General features: G+C 38.9%; 1 protein-coding gene across 2 annotated transcripts; it reads left to right on the forward strand.

The window, feature by feature from the left end:
• The first annotated feature begins 2,549 nt into the window (after positions 1-2,549).
• LOC125241500 (beta-catenin-like protein 1) lies at positions 2,550-19,442 on the forward strand. 2 transcript variants are annotated; one of them, XM_048150017.1, is made up of 13 exons: positions 2,551-2,850; positions 2,933-3,139; positions 3,649-3,795; positions 4,399-4,530; positions 9,528-9,687; positions 9,777-9,868; positions 9,958-10,089; positions 10,216-10,364; positions 10,748-10,923; positions 11,326-11,492; positions 12,620-12,715; positions 17,502-17,598; positions 19,274-19,442. In XM_048150017.1, exons 1-13 carry the CDS (start codon positions 2,821-2,823, stop codon positions 19,372-19,374), a joined length of 1,686 nt encoding a protein of 561 aa, XP_048005974.1. In that variant the 5' UTR covers positions 2,551-2,820; the 3' UTR covers positions 19,375-19,442. The 2 variants fall into 2 exon arrangements, with proteins under 2 accessions (XP_048005975.1, XP_048005974.1); XM_048150018.1 differs by lacking the exon at positions 3,649-3,795 and having other exon boundaries at positions 2,550-2,850.
• The last annotated feature ends 801 nt before the right edge of the window (positions 19,443-20,243 follow it).

A 20,243-nucleotide genomic window follows, 5' to 3' on the forward strand; every position in this document is an offset into this window, starting at 1 on the left:
CCATGAGCCGTGGCGAATGCCGATGCCGGGATAACGCAAGGAGGATGATAATTGTGATAGCATCTCAATAAAAATCATTCTAGTAACTAATAACTAAACTGTGCATTTTTACTTACGTTTACTAAGTTAAATAACCAACTAAATATTCTAAACTAATCAATGAACTAAATACCACTACAGACTCTACAGATTCTAGATAATTATTCACTATTATAAATCTGCTTTCTTTTATATTTCATAAAATGGTAGCACATGGTACGAACGGCAGTACGAAGTTCCCGCAACAGACATAAACTAACATGGCCCCATGCCTAGTCGTTTACGTGAAAGGGATAGCATATCACATTGTTAACTCGGTAAAGAGGGATGGACGCGCCTCGGCGCCGCTCAGCACAACCATATTGACCAGTATAAATGAACTCCGCGGACAATAAACAATATTCAACAAAATAATTAATTTGACTAACTGTGGAATGGTTCCATCTTTTTTACATGTAGAAGTGTTAGAAGACTTGCCACACCACTTTATGCTGTATAAGAGACCATTGTTTGCAACCAAAATTGATTATTTAAGATTTTTTCCCGAGCGGACACGGACACTGTTAGCGGGTCGTATACTTGGGCGCTACTGATCGGTGTCGCACGCGTTCAAACTTTTATAAACCTGATTTGTCGTATGCTTGGTGACCGCGAGTCGCCCTGTAAGGGCCATCTTGTTGTATTGATCTGTGGATTAAGTATATATATATATATTTATACATAATCAACCTTAAAGCAGAATGGATTTACCCAAGTCTGAAGTTAAGCGACACAAATAATTAACATAGGTATTATTAACGAAGTAACAGTTTCAAATCAAAATGATTTATTTAGCGATTACGGCTACCTTTAGATTTTACCTGTGAGGGAATTATTGCGCTTAAATCTGGTGATGCCTGTATTTGCAGTGGTTTTTGCTCTGCTCTGATATTAGTCTCTATATCTGTTATTTTATTCATTCTGAGATTCTGGTTCGTATAGATATAAGTGTTAAGTTTATGAATACACAAAGTTAAAAACAATGTGGTGTTAAATTATCTGAATTTCTAGGTACCTACAACTAATAAATTGTCCGTAATTTTTTTATATAGGTTTTGCTTTTTTTCATATTTCCCGCCAATCAGTGCATTCTAGTCTATGCTTAATTTTCATTGTTGTCACAGCGATAATAGACTATCGTTCCTCACTTATAAATTTCATGGTAACTAAAGCTAGGAACATACTACGCGGACGTCCGTCGTAAAACGACCGCGACCGCGACCTATCAGTGTGCACGGAACAAAACATCCAGAGAGCCAGATTTCGATCGGACGTCCGTGCGCTCAAGGCCACGTCCGCGTCCGTCGACCGATAGTTTGCACGGTTATGTGTAATGTCAAGCTAGGAACATACTACGCGGACGTCCGTCGTAAAACGACCGCGACCGCGACCTATCAGTGTGCACGGAACAAAACATCCAGAGAGCCAGATTTCGATCGGACGTCCGTGCGCTCAAGGCCACGTCCGCGTCCGTCGACCGATAGTTTGCACGGTTATGTGTATTTCCATTGTCCAGATTCCCGTCCGTCGTAAAACGATCGCGACCGCGACCTATCAGTGTGCACGGAACAAAACATCCGGCGAGCCAGATTTCGATCGGACGTCCACGCGCTCAAGGCCACGTCCACATCCGTCGACCGATAGTTTGCACGGCTACGTGTATTTCCATTGTCCAGATTCCCGTCCGCGGTCGATTCACGACGGACGTCCGCGTAGTGTGTTCCTAGCTTCATTGTCCAGATTCCCGTCCGCGGTCGATTCACGACGGACGTCCGCGTAGTGTGTTCCTAGCTTAAAGCCTGATCGCAGGCAAGTATGGTCGCGCGATAAATGATAAAAAATCAGGCCGTCCCTATGATTGATGATGATGATGACGTATGGGGTTACGTAGGGGTGACAGTTCAGTTTAGTATGAACAAAATAGTTCTTATGAAATTCCGCAACATGGCGCGTTAGGCGCGTAGTCATATATTTCTGGTCGGGCTTTATCGATAGCTTGATTCAGTGATAACGTATCCTTAGCACCGGCGGTACCCGCAACGGAGATCCACAAGCCCTACGTAGGCTATTAATACTACAACAAACACAGTAGTAAGGTCGTGGTGCGGTGCGATTGTGTGTAGACACTTATCTGAATCGAAAACCATTTTAAGGTGCGACCACACCGCTGCTTAAAAAACGGTGACGGTACGGAATCGTAGTGACGCATCGTATCCGTACCGTATTTACCGCATGCTCCTCACACCGCTGCTCAAAAAACGACGACGGTACGGAAACGCATGACGTTCCCCATACGAAAGTCACTGCGTTTCCGTACCGTCTGCGTATTTTGAGCAGCGGTGTGAGGAGCATGCGGTAAAAACGGTACGGATACGATGCGTCACTGCGATTCCGTACCGTCACCGTTTTTTGAGCAGCGGTGTGGTCGCACCTTTAGTTCGGGTTTAACGTCGAGCCCGTACAGGTTACAACGTGTAGATTTAACTAGCCTATCGCAGTTGGCAAAAAAGCTTGTGCTGCCGGTTATAAAAGTAAACGAGTATTTTAAAAAATATGATTACTAGTCTATGATTACAGAAAATCTGACATTTCGCCGAAATATTGCATTGCATTGAACATGCACTGAGTGTTCACTGCGTTTATGTAAATCAAGTTGTGATCTTCTTAATTTTGTTGTTTTTTGCTGCTGCATGGATTGTTAACTTTATGATACAGAACGTACACCACTAGTGTTAAGTTAAAATGGATGTAGGGGAACTGCTTTCCTTCAAAGTGAGTACTTTTATTGTTTGTTTGAAAGGATTTATTTGTGGCACTGCATAATTAGTAATTTTCACTATCTTATGATATTTAGCCAGTACCGACGCCAAAGAGGCCAACCGAAGACGACAGTGACTATTCAGATGATGAAAATTCGAGAGCGTCAAAGGCGCGTCGCCTTAAGAAATCGAAAGTCGAGCCCCACATGGTAGCATCGAGTACCAGCCTGCCTAATGAGCCTTCGATAACAGATAAAGAACGAGAAGATATCCTTCGATTTGTTGAAACAGAAGCCACACAGGTATTGAGATCATTTACTACAGCATACACACCATGTTTTTATAATTAAATGTGAGTGTGTTTAGTAAAACGTCCCACTTTGTCGGTTACCATTAAGGCGAGATTTACTTGTATCTTTATATGAATAAACTGACAAAGCGGCTTTATAGCAATCGACAAAGTGGGATGTTTTCCGTGCACACTCACAAATGTAATTGAAATGTATAATACATATTCAATTTTAATATTACACTTGTTTCTGGAATAATAAATGTATTATAATTTTATCTTGTTACATTTTTAGCCAGGTCCATACAGAGCGAGGCACGCCCCGAGGCAGTGTGCTCCAGCGATGAATGTGCTATGTAGATGTGCCTCCGCCGAGGCATGGTTTGGTCGGCTACGCACCCTGCCCCGGCCAAGGCACGTCTACATTGTTTGTTCATCGCATGAGCACATTGACTTCGGATATGCCTCGCTCTGTGTGGACTCGGCTTTTATCAACAGAATTCACATTTGTTGATTTAACAGGGTGAAGTATTGGATGAAAATGGAGTAAAGAAATTAGTACTACTGTTTGAGAAGAAAGCTTTAAAGAATAGAGAGATGAGGATTAAGTTTCCAGACCAGCCTGAAAAGTTTATGGAAAGTGAAATAGACTTGCATGAAGCATTACAGGTATAATGTTGGAACTGATATATGAAAGCTGCATGATTGAAATAACCAAATCAAAAATGACATTAATTTTCCTTGATGTTTTATTTATTGAGTAATAAGTAAGATCTTCTAATATTTGAAAATATCTTGGTTGAGGGACAGAAGCCTTTCTGAACTTTATGTGAAATGTTTCCCGAGCTTAGGCAGAGTAAGAAAATACTACATATACCCCCTTATAAAAAAGTTACTGAACTGATTACTTAAAAAAAGTATTTTGTCCCTTTCTTATAAAGACCAAAGTCAACATGACAAAGAATCAGATAATGTTATGTCACCCAAATCTAATGTTTCATTTGTATTATTTATTGTTTGTGTCTTGTTTTGTATTTTGTAGTTTCACAGTGCCTTTGTGTAAACTGTAATAATGTGTTACATTTTGATTACATAAATAAATAATGAAACAATTTTTAGTTAATTCAGGTTTATACAGCATTTATGAATAAAGTCATTAGTAACTATTTAGTGCTCAGTAAAATGATATGTCTGTAAAAAGTTAGATATTGATATACATATATTAGTGCAAGATATAAATACAAATTCATAATATTGTAAATATTGTTACAGGACCTCAGCGCTGTAGCAACAGTCCCTGATCAGTATCCATTGTTGGTTGAACTGAAATGTATAAATTCCCTGTTGGAGTTGCTATCTCATGATAACACAGATATTTCAACAAAAGTGGTCCACCTTTTACAGGTATGGATAATTCGTTACAAATAGTTTTAGCTCACTGTATTTTAACTAGGGATGTTACGAATATTTGCATTCGCATACGCGAAAGATTCGTATTCTTTTAAACATTTGCATTGACATTCGCATTCGCTTCAAACGATGCGAATGTTTTGCGAATGCGAATATGTGCAAGTCGCAGCTTGTTCCTCGCCCGCGCCGGCCGCTCCAATTGCTACTTGTCGACTGTCGACTCGCGCATGCGCAGATAGCTCAAATTCTCTCAGATAGGTGAAGTTCGTACTCGGCATTTTGACCAATAGTAAGCATTTTTACCTAGCGGGTTGTTGGTGATTGCTTGGTTTTTATTTTGGTTTTTTATGAAATTCAGCGATATTCGCATTCGCACATTCGCATTCTGAATATTCGCATTCGCGAATGTGACACATGCGACATTCGTCCCTAATTTTAACCATTGTTAAGCATGTTTATTTTAGCAATAAAATAACCCTGCATATTAAGGGGGTGTAGTGGAAATTAAGTCACTCAATGATATGATATATAACTGTTACACAGAAAAACAGAAAAAAAACCTACTGTACATAGTTTAGTTTAGTTTAGTTTATTTATTACATAATGATAAATTACAGTATAAATTAATCTACGTTAACCTATATGAATTTACATTATGATCGTCAATAATGATAATTATAATTAGGCATGCAAACATATAAGAGGTACAATAATATTTATGTCAATGATAAGCATAAGCAATAGAAAACATGAAAGAACAATTTGAATTTCAAATGGTATTTCAAAACTACCGTCATTCAGTAAATATGTAAACAATAAAATACAGGTCAAATTAAAATCTAATAGGCAGGTATCTCATAAGTAGTGATCGTCATAGTAAAATTAAAACTATGTCAAAACAATTTAAAGCAGGTTATTACAATTTTAATTCCATATATTCATCTACTGAATATAATGGATTATTCAATAAAAAGTTCCTCAATTGCCGTTTCAATGCTTCGTCAGATACCTCAGTTCTTAATTCGGCGGGTAGGTGTTCGTAATAAGTAGGGCCTATTACTCGTGGGTTCTTGCATGAAAGTGCCATGCGACGCGGCACTGTTCGCAGTCTTCCCGTCGATCTGATCTGCTTGCCTATGACTTCGACGCGTTTGAACATAGACAAGTTTCTCCGTACGAACATCAAAACTTGAAAAATGTATAACGAAAAATGCGTCATTATACCATACTTTTGAAAAAGTTCTTTACAGTGACATGTTTGTTTAATTCCAGCCAGTAAACGGATCGCACGTTTTTGGAGAATCAGTACTCTCTTGGCCTCTGTGGAATTTCCCCAAATCAGTGTACCGTATGATATCAACGAGTGAAAGTGCGAAAAATACACATTTTTAAGTGATTTCCGTGATATCAATGGTTGTAGTTTCTTTAATGCAAATATTGAACTACTCAACCTATTACAAAGCTGATCGACATGGCACTTCCAATTCAGATTCGAGTCAAGTACAAAACCAAAAAATTTGATTTCGTTACATGATGGCATTGGGCAGCTACTTAAGCATGGAGGTATTGTGGTGTTGCGTCCCGAAAATATCATCACATTGGATTTCGCTATATTCAACAGTAGGCCATTAGATGAAAACCATGTTTGTAATTGCTCACAAGCTACATTGATTGCCTCGGCCAACTGCGCATGTGTTTTTGCTTTAACAACAACGGTGGTGTCATCTGCAAATAACACCGACAGTCCATTTGTGATGGCAGAGGGCAGATCATTCACAAATAGTAAAAATAGCGTATTTCCGGCCGCTGATCCTTGAGGAATACCCAAATTAATGTAGCCTGTTTCTGATACATGTTTTTGGCCATTAAGTGACATTTTAACCACTTGTTGACGGTCAGACAAGAACGATGCAAACAATTTGTGTGCGGACCCATTTATGCCATACATTCTTAATTTATTTAAAAGTAAATTATGTCTAATAATGTCAAAAGCCTTAGACAAATCGCACAGTACAGCAGCCATCTTGTACCTATCATCTAGACTAGTCAAAATGCAGTCGACAATTTTGTGTGCTGCTGTAGTAGTGGAGCGGTTTTGTCTGTAGGCGTACTGGTTATCGGTCAATAAAGCATTTTGTTCTAAGTATTTTACTAGGGAAGATGACATAATGGACTCCACAATTTTTGAGACGGTGATGGGCCTGTAATTGATTAGGTACATCACTCTTGTCACCCTTTCCTTTATACACCGGACACACACGTGTATTTTTAAGTACATTAGGATATATTCCAATATGAAAAATGTCGTTAATTAATACTACTAATATGTCAGATAGAATAGGCCAAATACTTATTAAGATATTTAAAGACATGTCATATACATCGACAGTGGTACTGGTCCTTAACATTGACTTTATGGTTTTATCTAGAAGCTCACGAGTAACAAAAGGAAATGTGAAGGACGGTATATCAGTGCTGCCCAAGTGCCCACTGACGTACTGCTTGGATAGGTGCTCATCGCTGCTTACTGCATGGTTTTTGGCTATGTTTAAAAAGTGCGAGTTAAAGGCATTTGGAACCTCCGCTTGGGACATATATGCACCACCATCTCGATTTTTTATGCAGACCGGCTGAGAGGTAGATTTTTTACCCATCTCCTCATTCACGATCTTCCACAATTCTTTCGAGGGATTCATTGTTTCCGCTAGTCTGGTTTCAATGTGATTTTGTCGGGCGCGGAGCGTCTCAGACTTAATAAGTTTCGAGTAATGATCGATGCAGTCCGATATGATAGTGTTATGTGGATATTGACGTCGTAGTTCGTGAAGGTCGCGGTGTTTCTGCATGTATCCAAACAGCTCGTCAGTCGCCCACGGAATTGGTGATTTTTTTTTTTGACGTTATTTTTTTAACAGGAAAATGTAAATCTATATAATATGTCAATATATTAAATAGTTTGTCAAATTTAGAATTAATGTCAATATTATCATCATAAATAAAATTAAAATTATAATATGATATGTCAGTATAGAATGAATAAATAGATTCGGTATTAAATAATCGGCGTTCAAATATCTCATTTGCTTTGGACTTTTGAACCTCACTTTCTAAAGTAAACACAAACAGCTGCGCGTTGTGATCGCTGATAGCAGTGTCCACTGGCGATACAGTTAGGCAGTCGCGCGCGTAGTTCGCTAATCCACAATCAATGGATGACGCGCTATCTTCTGTTACGCGAGTAGGAAATGTTACAGTATTCAAACATCCAAAACAACCAAGTATATCGTCAACCTGCCGTCTCGAACTGTTGTCAGATAAATAATCCACATTTTGATCTCCGACTATGAGGAACTTTTTATTTTCGTCAATTAGTTTACTTAATAAAATTTCGAGCTTTTCTAAATAAATGTCAAAGTCACCATTACATGTCCTATATAATACAATAATAATCAAATGGTAACAAGGTATTTCAACAGCAGTAAATTCTATATGGTACGCGACACAAATACTATGAAGGTCGTTGCGAGGTACAAAGTGAACATCGTCGCGTAAGAAAAGAGCTACCCCGCCGTGCGCGTCTGCGCGAGCGCGGCAGTAGCTGTTTGCGAGCGTGTACCCACTTATCGTAACACATTTTAAATCATTATTACGGCACCAAATTTCACTTAATCCAAGTACGTCTGGGTTTTGATCATAACATAATAGTTCTAGTAACGATGTTTTACTACAAATCGATCGAACATTTTGGTGAATAACAGTAAATTGTGTAGTTACCGCATCACAGTACTGGCGCGTTGGACATTGGCGTTTTTTGGCTGTACGATATTAAAATACCGTATGCCAACCCCCGTCGGCCAATTGGCAATATCCCTAGCAGCTTTCACCTTGTTGGCTGGCACGTCTAGACGGAACGACGTGTAATTGCCACGAGTGACCACTAGCTGTTGGCAAACCGGTGACGCAATGCCCATCTGATCCTGGACGTGGCGGACGACATCCTCTGTGGTGGTAGCCTCGCTGAGATTGTACACGTGAAGGCTGACCACACGGGGTCCTGCCGCACGCAGGCTGCAGGTGCTGGACGTCAGTGGAGCTGGAACAGTGTGCTGTGCTGGAGCTGATGTCGATGGCCCAGGATTTGCTGCAGGGGCGGCGCTGGGGAGGAGGGCAGTTGGAGCGATGTCAGCTTGCCTTTTCGTGCTGGGCTTACCCTCTTCTGACGCAGCAGGGCCTCGCCGAGGTCGGAGTCGGCGCGCCTCAGGCAGCTCAGTAGTGCCGGGCTGTACCGGGGTGGACTGTCCTGACGCCGAGGTCGGCAACACGGGGCTCTTTGTCTCCTGGGTTACGTCAACGGTAACTACTGACTGATTCGCAGGTGTTACTGGTGTCAGTATGTGATCTTGGCGGCTGGTGTCTAGCAGTACGTCATTATCAACAAAAATGAGTCCTTCGGGGCCAGATTCATTAAGCAGTTCGTGTTCGCCATTTGAATTCGTCAGTGGGAGTTCAGTGTTAGTGATATTGCTCAAGATTTTTTGTATGCACCTGCTTTGATATGTAAGTAGTCTATTTTGTTGACTTATTACACTATTACACTGCATAATCTCGTTTTTCATTTCTGATATCTGATTTTTAAGGTTCGAGACCTCTTCCACTAACCTTGTAACGGCCGCTGCTTTTGTCGCTTGTTTTGCCATCGTTGGTGCCATTTATTTAAAGAAAATATCGTAACTTAGTTTGTCAATAGCACAAAGATTAATTTGGTATCAAATTTATATATAAAATAATAGTTTAATTCGTGAAAATAAATAAAATTCTGAGGAGCTTTCAAATTCAAACTGCTCTATCGCTCAGTGGCGCCCTCTCGATGAGGGACATAATGAGGGACTTTGTAAGGCCCAACCCTCAAGTTACATACAGTAGGTCACCACTGTGCACATTTTTCTATGGGCTTTTTATATGCAGAATTAGAATATGCTTGATATGTCTAGGAACTGTCAGATGTAGACATTCTTCACGAAAGTGAGGAAGGCGCCGAGGAGTTGATAAATGCGCTGGTGGACGCGGAAGCCCCGGCACTGCTGCTCCACAACCTTGCACGCCTTGACGAGCAAATTCCTGATGAGAGGGATGCTGTCCACAACACACTTGGTAATGCATATGTTTTGTCTTACTTATTATTAATAGTTTTTTTGATACAACATCCATGATATTTTGTGTATAATTGTTTTTTTTTCTAGCTATAATAGAGAATATGGCTGAATTTCGACCAGCCACATGTGAAGATGTTGCAAAACAGGGATTCTTACAATGGATACTAAAAAGATTAAAGGTATAACTTATTGTTAAACTGAGATAGGTTACAGATGTTATTATTTAATTTGCAATTCACTTTAGTAATGTTTTTGTTATTGGTTCCAGATGAAGGTTCCATTTGACGCGAATAAACTATATGCGACAGAGATCTTATCCATTCTATTACATACTGTACCTGCTAATCGCAAGCTATTGGGTGAACTGGATGGAATTGATGTGCTCCTGCAACAGCTGGCGGTAAGATTTGTTTCGAGCTCGCCATATCACAGCATTCACAAAATCTGGTGTGCTGCATATTTATTAATTATTCATAGTTGCACTTTATAGATAGCGTTTACTAATGATTGAATGTGTACTGGACAGTTCTACAAGCGGCACGACCCGAACGGTGCGGAGGAGCAGGAGGCGATGGAGAACATGTTCGACTCGCTGTGCTGCGCTCTCATGGAGCCCTCCAACCGCGACCGCTTCCTGCGCGGTGAGGGCCTGCAGCTCATGAACCTTATGCTCAGGTATACCACCGACCTGCCTAACTAATTGATCCTCATTCATTTATTCAACAAAACATCTCCAAAGCCTTTAACATGCTGCGTTTTTCAACGTTTGCTTAAGATTTTTACCGTTACTTAGATGACATTATGTAATGTATGATTTTTTTTAACCCATTGTTTATCAACATACATAAATTAATTGAAATAATTAGTTATAGTACATGGAACACTTAGTCTGTCTAAGACAACTTTGCAACTTGAACATAACTAAATGTATGTAATGTTAATGTATTACAAATGCAGAGTTGGCTTAGTCTAGTACATTACATATATACAATACATATATGTATTATGTGGCATGATTGGCGTGCTCATTACTAAGTGGTACTATTATTATTTTCTAGGGAAAAGAAAATGTCGCGTAATGGATCTCTGAAGGTACTCAGCCACGCGTTAACGGGCCCGGACGGCCGCGACAACTGTAACAAATTCGTAGACATTTTAGGACTACGCACCGTGTTTCCCCTATTCATGAAGACTCCTAAAAAGAAGCGACTATTGACTGTTGACCAACATGAAGGTAACTTTTTATAATTTTAATCTCATTGAAATTCTAAATTTATTATTATATTTATAATGTGTATGTGGACTTTACACACAAATATAAAATCACTAACTTTTTAAATCCTGCTACTGATAGCCATTTGAACATTTTGAACGACCAACTTTGTGGTTTCAGGCAACCAAAAAGTTTCAATAATGGTTTCGTTTTAAATTATGTTTAGTTTAATTTCTGGCAGCAAGCATTCGTTCAGTCTGTCATTCAACACTGATTTCGCGATTAGTACACTAACTACACTAAGTAGCTATTTGAGTCTAATCTTTCATCACAACTCTCCTTGCGATATGTAGTATATATTGTACCCTTGTATGCTTTCATTGAATAATTTGTTGACCTGTTGACCCACATTACTTGTTACAGAGCATGTTGTTTCCATTATATCCTCAATGCTTCGCAATTGCCAAGGTAGCCAGAGGCAAAGACTCCTAGCTAAGTTTACTGAAAACGACTACGAAAAAGTCGACAGGCTCCTTGAGCTGCACTTCAAGTACATGGACAAGGTGGATCGCACTGAGAAAGAAATGGAGGTAAATACATGAATCAGTCATGCTCTCAGTCATTATTTAACGATTTTAGTCTATATATTATCAATGACTAAAATCTAGACTAGGAAAACATCGTGAGGAAACCGGACTAATTCCAATAAGGTCTAGTTACCCTTCGGGTTGGAAGGTCAGATGGCAGTCGTTTTCTTAAAACTAGTGCCTACGCCAAATCTTGGGATTAGTTGTCAAAGCGGACCCCAGGCTCCCATGAGCCGTGGCAAATGCCGGGATAACGCAAGGAGGATGATGAGTCTATATCAAAGACGATACTAATCACTTTTGTTTGCAAATGTACATAACAGATAAAAAGCGCTTACTCATTAAAGAGGCATTTGCACGTTTTAGTCCGTTTTCACATTATCCGATCCGATATCGGATGTCGGAAGGATTTCAATGGAAAAAATTCAAGAGGGAGGGTTAACCCACCATTTTATATGAAATTTGACAGTTGACAGCCCACTAACCTTGTGTTAAGCGGGTGGTGCAAGTCGCCCTTAGGGCCACTTGCACCAACGAAAACGGAGGGTTAACCCACCATTTCATATGGAATTCGACAGATGACAGCCCACTAACCCTGAGTTAAGTGGTTGGTGCAAGTGGGCCTTAACAAGTTAAATTTTTAACCCGAAGCGAATGTACTGTACGTAACCCATGAATTGTACTGTACGAACAGTTAACATCGATTTGCTTGACTAACCCTAGAATGCAACTGGCCCTAAGGTGCCGTGAAACAAAACAAAACATTTCCATTGAACTAAGATTCAAATTCTATCGAAAGTAATTAGAAGTCCAAGGGAGGGTTTGAGTGAAATGAGCTATTCAGTAAAAAAATGCAAACGTGAGCGTAAGTCCGTTTTCACATTATCCGATCCGATATCGGATCTCGGAAGGATTTCAATGAAAAAATCCAAGATATCGCAAGTAATGTATGGGATATCGGTCCTACATAAGTTGGCACAGTTTTCTGTCAGCGTCTCATAGGATTTTATTTTTTATTTTACGTGAAACCCCAAGAGGTTAGGATATTATGCTGCGTTAATGTACGCCTTAGACGACTGTAGTGGCGACGACTTTATAGTTTGTACTTACGACATTTTAAATGTTAACAGCAAGCAGGTGAAGATTTGGCTGACGACGCGCAGTACTTCAAGAGGCTCACTGGTGGGCTGTTTAGTTTGCAACTCGTCGACAGAATTATACTAGAGGTAATATCCTTAGGCACGTATTTAACCGGGCGACTAAATAACCATAGAAATGGGTATCAAAAATAATAGTTTGGCGACTAAAATTGGGCCTCGAAATATTTCAATATGAGGTAGCATTTTAATGTCATTACGGCTACGGTTTATTCAGACGCGAGTATCAACTATTTATTTGGCAACTGAATTATTATATTGGAAACAATTTAAGAGATACAGTTTAATAGGAAAACGGCTGTCTATTAATATAAAATATACAGTTCTTTTAAAATATTTATGTAGCAAAATAACATAAAAAGTACATTTAAAATTTATACATCGGCACTCATCACCTGAGCTGTCATTTTAATAAAAAAAAGGATTGTTATAAAATATAACGGTCGACAAAATATTATACTTATGGGTAAGAAATTAGGTATTTGGGGGTGCTGGCAACTTCGTCTATACAATTAATTTAACTTTTCATGACGTTTACTCTATCGAATCTAAGGCCGGCCTTACACAGTCTTAACTTATCACTCTGAATTATTCTGAAAGATTAATTTTTTTGACAGGAAAACCTTACTCAGAATATGCTTTGACATAAATCGTTTCGCAGATTTTATAATATCGAATCTTATGCTGGCATAATGTTAATGAGCAAAATCAGGGTTCGAGGATATATATCCAATGGATATATATCAAGCGGGGTTCGACGATTATATATCAATGGATATAAATATCCGATATTTATCATTTGTTTATAAATATTGCAATACAAAAATGGTTTAAAAAATGTGACATTGTTAAAAATATAGTTTTTTTTGTGTTTGTTACTGTTTTTCTACTAAATGTTCTGTTTTTTAGTAGAATTTTCCTTATCTGAATTTGTATTCATAAATAATGCAACAAAATACTGCTATGCCTTCCATACAAAATGGATATATATCAAAGTTGATATATATCCGATATATATCATAAATATCCGATATTTTGATATTTATTATATTTTCGAACCCTGAGCAAAATAATCTTCTAAATTAAGAATACTTCCGTAGATGTTTGTTTGCATAATATTTAGGCGGTAAAAAGTTGTCCATATTCTTCCTATTTCTGTTTTGATAGCGAGTCATGTGTGTTGGGGATGCATGCCTCTGGGACTGTATTTCATTTCCTTTTTGCTATCGTTGTTTTGTTCATACAAAGTACCTAAGAATTATGCCATACTTAGCAAATTTGGTAGGACTTATATTTTACTAAAAAAAAACCGGCCAAGAGCGTGTCGGGCCACGCTCAGTGTAGGGTTCCGTAGTTTTCCGTATTTTTCTCAAAAACTACTGAACCTATCAAGTTCAAAACAATTTTCCTAGAAAGTCTTTATAAAGTTCTACTTTTGTGATTTTTTTCATATTTTTTAAACATATGGTTCAAAAGTTAGAGGGGGGGGGGACGCACTTTTTTTTCCTTTAGGAGCGATTATTTCCGAAAATATGAATATTATCTAAAAACGATCTTAGTAAACCCTTAATAATTTTTAAATACCTATCCAACAATATATCACACGTTGGGGTTGGAATGAAAAAAAAATCAGCCCCCACTTTACATGTAGGGGGGGTACCCTAATAAAACATTTTTTTCCATTTTTTATTTTTGCACTTTGTTGGCGTGATTGATATACATATTGGTACCAAATTTCAGCTTTCTAGTGCTAACGGTTACTGAGATTATCCGCGGACGGACGGACGGACAGACAGACATGGCGAAACTATAAGGGTTCCTAGTTGACTACGGAACCCTAAAAATAACCTAACCCTAACCCACTTTTTGCTAGCAGGAAATAATTCTGCTCTTGTATTATACTATACGATATGGCAATTTTTTTGAATACCACGTCGGTGGCAAACAAGCACACGATCGGCCTGATGGAAAGCGGTCACCGTAACCTATGGATGCCTGCAACTCATGGGGTATCATCATATGCGCGTTACCGACCCATTAGAAGCTTATACACTCCTTTTTGCTGTTTACTTATTATAAAATGATTTGGTACACGTTCCCTCGCTTGCAACTCGCTCGAAGATAGATGTGAGTCGAGATATTTAAATACTACCCGTCGTTTACGGGTCGCAAATACGATGTTTGAATAGAATACACATTTATTCGTGAACACAGGCAAGATAAAATACACATAATAACAAAAGACACAAAGGAATGAAGTGCCACGAAATGGCCTCACCTCAGCGTGTTGCTGGTGACTTCCAGCGCTGATCTTCCGATGAGACCATCCTTTCCATAAAGAAACGATTTTATATCTGTTTTAAAAAAACCTACTTCTCAATATTTTTTTTAGTTGCCTCTGCAATTTAAATACTACTTTAAACAATGAGCTAAGTATAATTATTTAGGTGCTAACATCTATATGACTACAAAATATTAAAAATCTTACGCTTTACAATACTAGGTGCCAATTATTATTTTAGTCGCCAAAGTATTGTTTAATGTTCTTCGGCAATATTTTTGTCGCTTGAAATTTGCTGCCGTTTTTTCAATAATAATGATGCTTAATATTTGAGGCTCATTTATTTTTTTTGTCGCCACTATATTAAAACACAGCCAAATTATATTATTGTATGCCCGACATAACTTCCCGATTAATATTTTAGTTGCCCGGTTAATTATATGCCATATCCTTATACAGCGTGTGGATTCCATACGGGCAAATAATGTATCCAGTTATAGTGTCTGATCATACGAATCGTAAAGGATAATAATTTTGTTAAAAAGTGTTAATTATTAAAAGTAATTATTTTTTGAAGTCTGATCAAGCGGCAATGTACGCCGTCCAACTTAATTTGGCATGACATTTTATTTTAAACTTCATGTCCAGGGCCCGTAATATTCATGCCGATGACGATATACGATGATAATTTTATTGTAATAATTAATCATTATTCATCAATCAATTTAATCATGTCACTTCATAAGTGAGCTACTCATACGTGAAATAATTAATACCTACTTGATACGTGAAACGAAAAGGAAACAATTTTGTTTTGTTTTTATAATTTATGGAAATATGGTAACAAAACTATTTAATAAAAGGTATGTATAAAAATAAACAAATTATTTAATTTACTATTCACGTATCAAGTAGGTATTCATTATTTTACGTATGAATAGATTAGTATTGAAGTCATGATTAAAATGATTGAAGAATAATGATTAATTATTAAATAAAACTCTTGAATCATCCTATATGCAGCGTGACGTCAAATTTATGTCATCGGCGTGAAAGTTACGGGCCCAGCAGGGCTAGTACATGACTGCCGCGGGAGTATATCGCCGCGAGATAGACTACCCGTCCTTATGTCATTTATACAGTTCGAAGAAGACGTGTCATATATCTCGCGGCGACATACTCTCACTGCTAGTGGTCATGACATACTGCTAGTGGTCATGACTATGTCATGTCGTCAGGGCCGGATTAAGGGTAGAGCGAGTGGAGCGGCCGCTCTAGGCGCCGAATGGTAAGGGGGCGCCAAAATCGTCATTGCGTGGGCGCACACATAGCCCAATGGCGAGAGGAGCCGGAAATGAAATTTATTCAGATATTGAAAATCTAGATTTTTAATTGTGATTCAGATTATCTGAAAAGTTGCACCACAATGCCACCATGTACCACATTCATAAGGTGGGAGCTGTTGCTACAGTTGCTAGGGCGCCGCGAAAGATGTTTCTAGCTCTTGACGAACCACATTGTTGGGAAGCGTACGACAAAGACAATGTTGCGTCGCTATCCAAACGCTCAGTGTTTATCCACAATTCAAAGCGGAGTTCCTCTTAAAGCCAAAGGCGCAAAACGTCTCACAGAGGCGCAATTTTTTATTTCTAATAATGAAAAAATACAATAAGTAAAAATTGCACCTAGGCGTAACTTCACCGCAGTGAACCGTTGTCATTTTTCGTTTACGAGAAATAAGAAAAAATACTTGCCTAAAATTCTTTGATAATCTAACTGACGGACTAATTAGTTTTTGAGACTTAGACTAATTAGTCGTCTCGCCTATTAACCTATTTAATTCCAAGCTTTGCTCTTCTGCAGTTTTGCAATTAGAGTTGAACTTCTCGACTTCTCAATGTCTGTCCAAGTTGGCCATTGCTGAAATTTGCTTTTCTCTCCCATGCCTTGCCTTGGCCCTGAACTAAAGCTCAAATCTGACTGTTATCAGTTATTGGTTCCTTGTTCTAGGGCTAGAGCTTGGTTTTTGGCCTCTTTTGTTTCATCACAGCCATTTGTTCTTGTCCACTACTCAATGAACACGCCGCACAGGAAAGCATTAACCTCGCGTACATTTGTCCTATGATAGCCAGGGGCTTTTATAGAATCAAGCCCCCCCCCCCCCTCCCCCCATAAATAATAGGAAAAATTTTCGCGCTCGCTTTGCTCGCGCTAACAATTTCTATCGGTAAGCATGCATGAGAAATATTTTAGTAACCTATTTTAGTAACAGCGAATCTCTGAGCATTTTGGCAACGAACCCCCCAAAAAAGGTTAAACAAGGGGGCGCCAAAACTATATCTCGCTCTACCCTGATCGAGTGCGCGGGCCGGCGCTGCATGTCGTAATGACAATTATGTAGGTACGCTAATAAAATTGACGTGGACGTAATACTTACATAGCGTGCTGAATTAGAAAAGAAAAGAAAAAGAAAAGTAGTGCCTGTATGGAATATATACGCTGCATTAACCATAATGATAATTGATTTCAATGTGCCCCGGCTTTATATTAAAAGTAAAAACCACAATTTTTCAGGTGTGCACAGCAGGCCCGCCGACGATCAAACAGCGAGTACAGCGCGTGTTATCGCTGCGCGGCGGTTCCTTAAAGATTATCCGGCACGTCATGAGAGGTAAAAAAGTTTTGTTATTATTGTTTTTAATAACAATAATAACAAAAATAGCAAAATGATACGTCAATGACGCGTCAAAATGTGGCCTACAAGCCAATACCTCTACTAGTAAATAACGAAAATAAACCTTATCTGTCAGCAGGACAATTGCTTTGACAGCTTCCGCCATAGCAACTTTAGGCGTTGGTGGCGTCGTGGGTACGACAGCATACGACGCTTTTAGGCGTTCTTGGCGGTCAAAGGGTTAAAATAACTAAAATTTAGAATACGTAGCTAAAACAGAACATGACATGATTTGATTATATAAGTAATACTTGGGTGAATTAACTTTTTCTTGCCTGTTATTGCCATGGTTACGGTCTCCTGAGTCACGCTGGTTTTATGCAAAAAATATGCTACTTAAACTATGCCAACATGCATTTTTCTGGTTTTGACAAGCCCTTTCCTTAATTTGCCACCTACAAACATGGACTACATGCATGCTTGCATAATTTCAGCAGCATAATTTTGCATAAAACCAGCGTGACTCAGGGGACCGTAATCATGGCAATAACAGTTAACACTTGTAACTATCCTCTTGGCGCCCAATGTACTTTCTGAAGTACATTTGGTTTCAATGGAATTTTAACTTTCATGTAAACAAATAAAATATAATTTCTTTTGTTTCTAAAATTTTTCGAACAAATGAAATGGAATTCAATCTCAAGTACAATAAATAAGAATCAAAATTCTCTAGCAAAAATGTTGTATGGTGGGCGCTACGAGGCTATAGTAGAACTTCGCTAAGACGTAATAAAATTCCATTCCTTCCATTCAAATCCTACCACAAAGCCAGCCTTCCATAACTCAACATATTTATCATTCAGAGATAGAGAGAGACAGCTTTAGAGGAATGAATAGTAATTTCTTTTATCTTTGTATATCTTTTAGATAGGACCCTGGTGTTAGGCCGGTAAAACGCTAGGTTGAAGAAAATATTTGTATATCTTTTGTGGTAAAAATCAGGTTACAGTACTTATAGTTGAGTCGGTGTCATTAATGACGTATTGCTCCATAAAATGAATGAGGAGGCTAACTGACATTTTATCCCGCCAGGCAGCGCCCGTGCAGGTGGCTTACTAGTGCCTAGGCATGTCACTGTCATTCATATGTGAGAGAGAAAAAATATCATCTCACTCTCACGTGTGAAATTCTTTATTTGTGCAATGGACTAATTTATTTATTTATTTAATCAAAAAGTAACACAGCATTACAGTTTACACCAAGGCACTGTGAAACTACAAAATACAAAACATGACTCACAAAAAAAAATAGAAAAGACATACAAAAAATAAACAAATTAAACATTACATTTGGGCGACGACGTAACAGCGCGGCTCCGTTGCGTCGTCTGACTCGGCGTAGGATTCGGCAGGTTGCCCCGGAACCGCCGAAATACCACACCCTTCGGCCAGAAGTCTGCGCACGTGATGGTAATAAGGTGGCTAATAAGGTGTCGCCATCTGTCACAACCTTTGAGTGTGCCTCCTCATTGGTACAACTCCGCAACAGAGCAAAAAAAAATTAAAATTTCTTTTGGCTACTATTTCAATCACAACGTTATGCATGTTATCACAGCACCCACTTAAAGTCTGTGTTGACTTTAAACAATATTAGACATAATTTGTTTGCACAGAATACGCTGGCAACCTGGGCGACGCGGGCGCAGGCGAGGACGAAGCGGAGTACTTGCGGCAGGAGCAGCAACACGTCTTGCAGTTGGTGGATAAGTTCTAATGTAACGCCACTTGGCTCAGCTGACATTCTACAATAAATGTGAAATCACCCAAACACATGTTTTATTATTATTATTACCAACATTTGATTGGTTTTAAATTATTACCCTAAGGGCCACTTGCACCAACGAAAATGGAGGGTTAACCCACCATTTTATATGGAATTTGACCGATGACAACCCACTAACAAAGTGGTTGGTGAAAGTGGGCCTAAATGTGCCCCAAATCGTAGCTAAAATTCGAATATCATATAAAAAGAACTTCTGCTTCTTTGTTGTTCCTACTTGCTTTTTAGGGCTCATTTAGAAGGTAAGCGTTATCGTACGCCATTTTAGTTACATAAAGTTTAATACAACTCTGCACACTGATCAAATCCTCCCCATCGTGGATTGAAGGTGGACTGCAAAGTAAAATAAAACGCTGAAGGTATTGGGAGTAAGGGTCCCCTCACATCTAGCGCCTCGCGAGCGTCGCGTCGGGCCAACTGTATGGGCAAAGCCTGACGCCGCGTCGACGCGGCGTCTTTTTCCATACAGTTGGCCCGACGCGGCGCTCGCGAGACGCTAGATGTGGGGGGACCCTAAAGCGTAAATAATAACATTATAATGAAACATATGTATTATATAACTGTATACTTTGATAGGTCGTGTATAATTTATAATAATAGGTAATCAATGACAATCACAGCCGTGTCATCCATGGGACATGTTTTGACCAGCTAGAACGTATCCTAAAAAGTAGTTAACAATTAATATTATTACATATGTACTTAGATCTAACACCATCAGCGTCATGAAAGAATTCCATAGGCCTAATCCGCCCCTCATAGCGCTTCAAAGGTTCCTTTAATATCCTACGGCGGGCTGTTTA

The sequence above is a fragment of the Leguminivora glycinivorella genome, chromosome Z (assembly GCF_023078275.1).
Source record: "Leguminivora glycinivorella isolate SPB_JAAS2020 chromosome Z, LegGlyc_1.1, whole genome shotgun sequence".
NCBI classification, from domain to species: domain Eukaryota; kingdom Metazoa; phylum Arthropoda; class Insecta; order Lepidoptera; family Tortricidae; genus Leguminivora; species Leguminivora glycinivorella.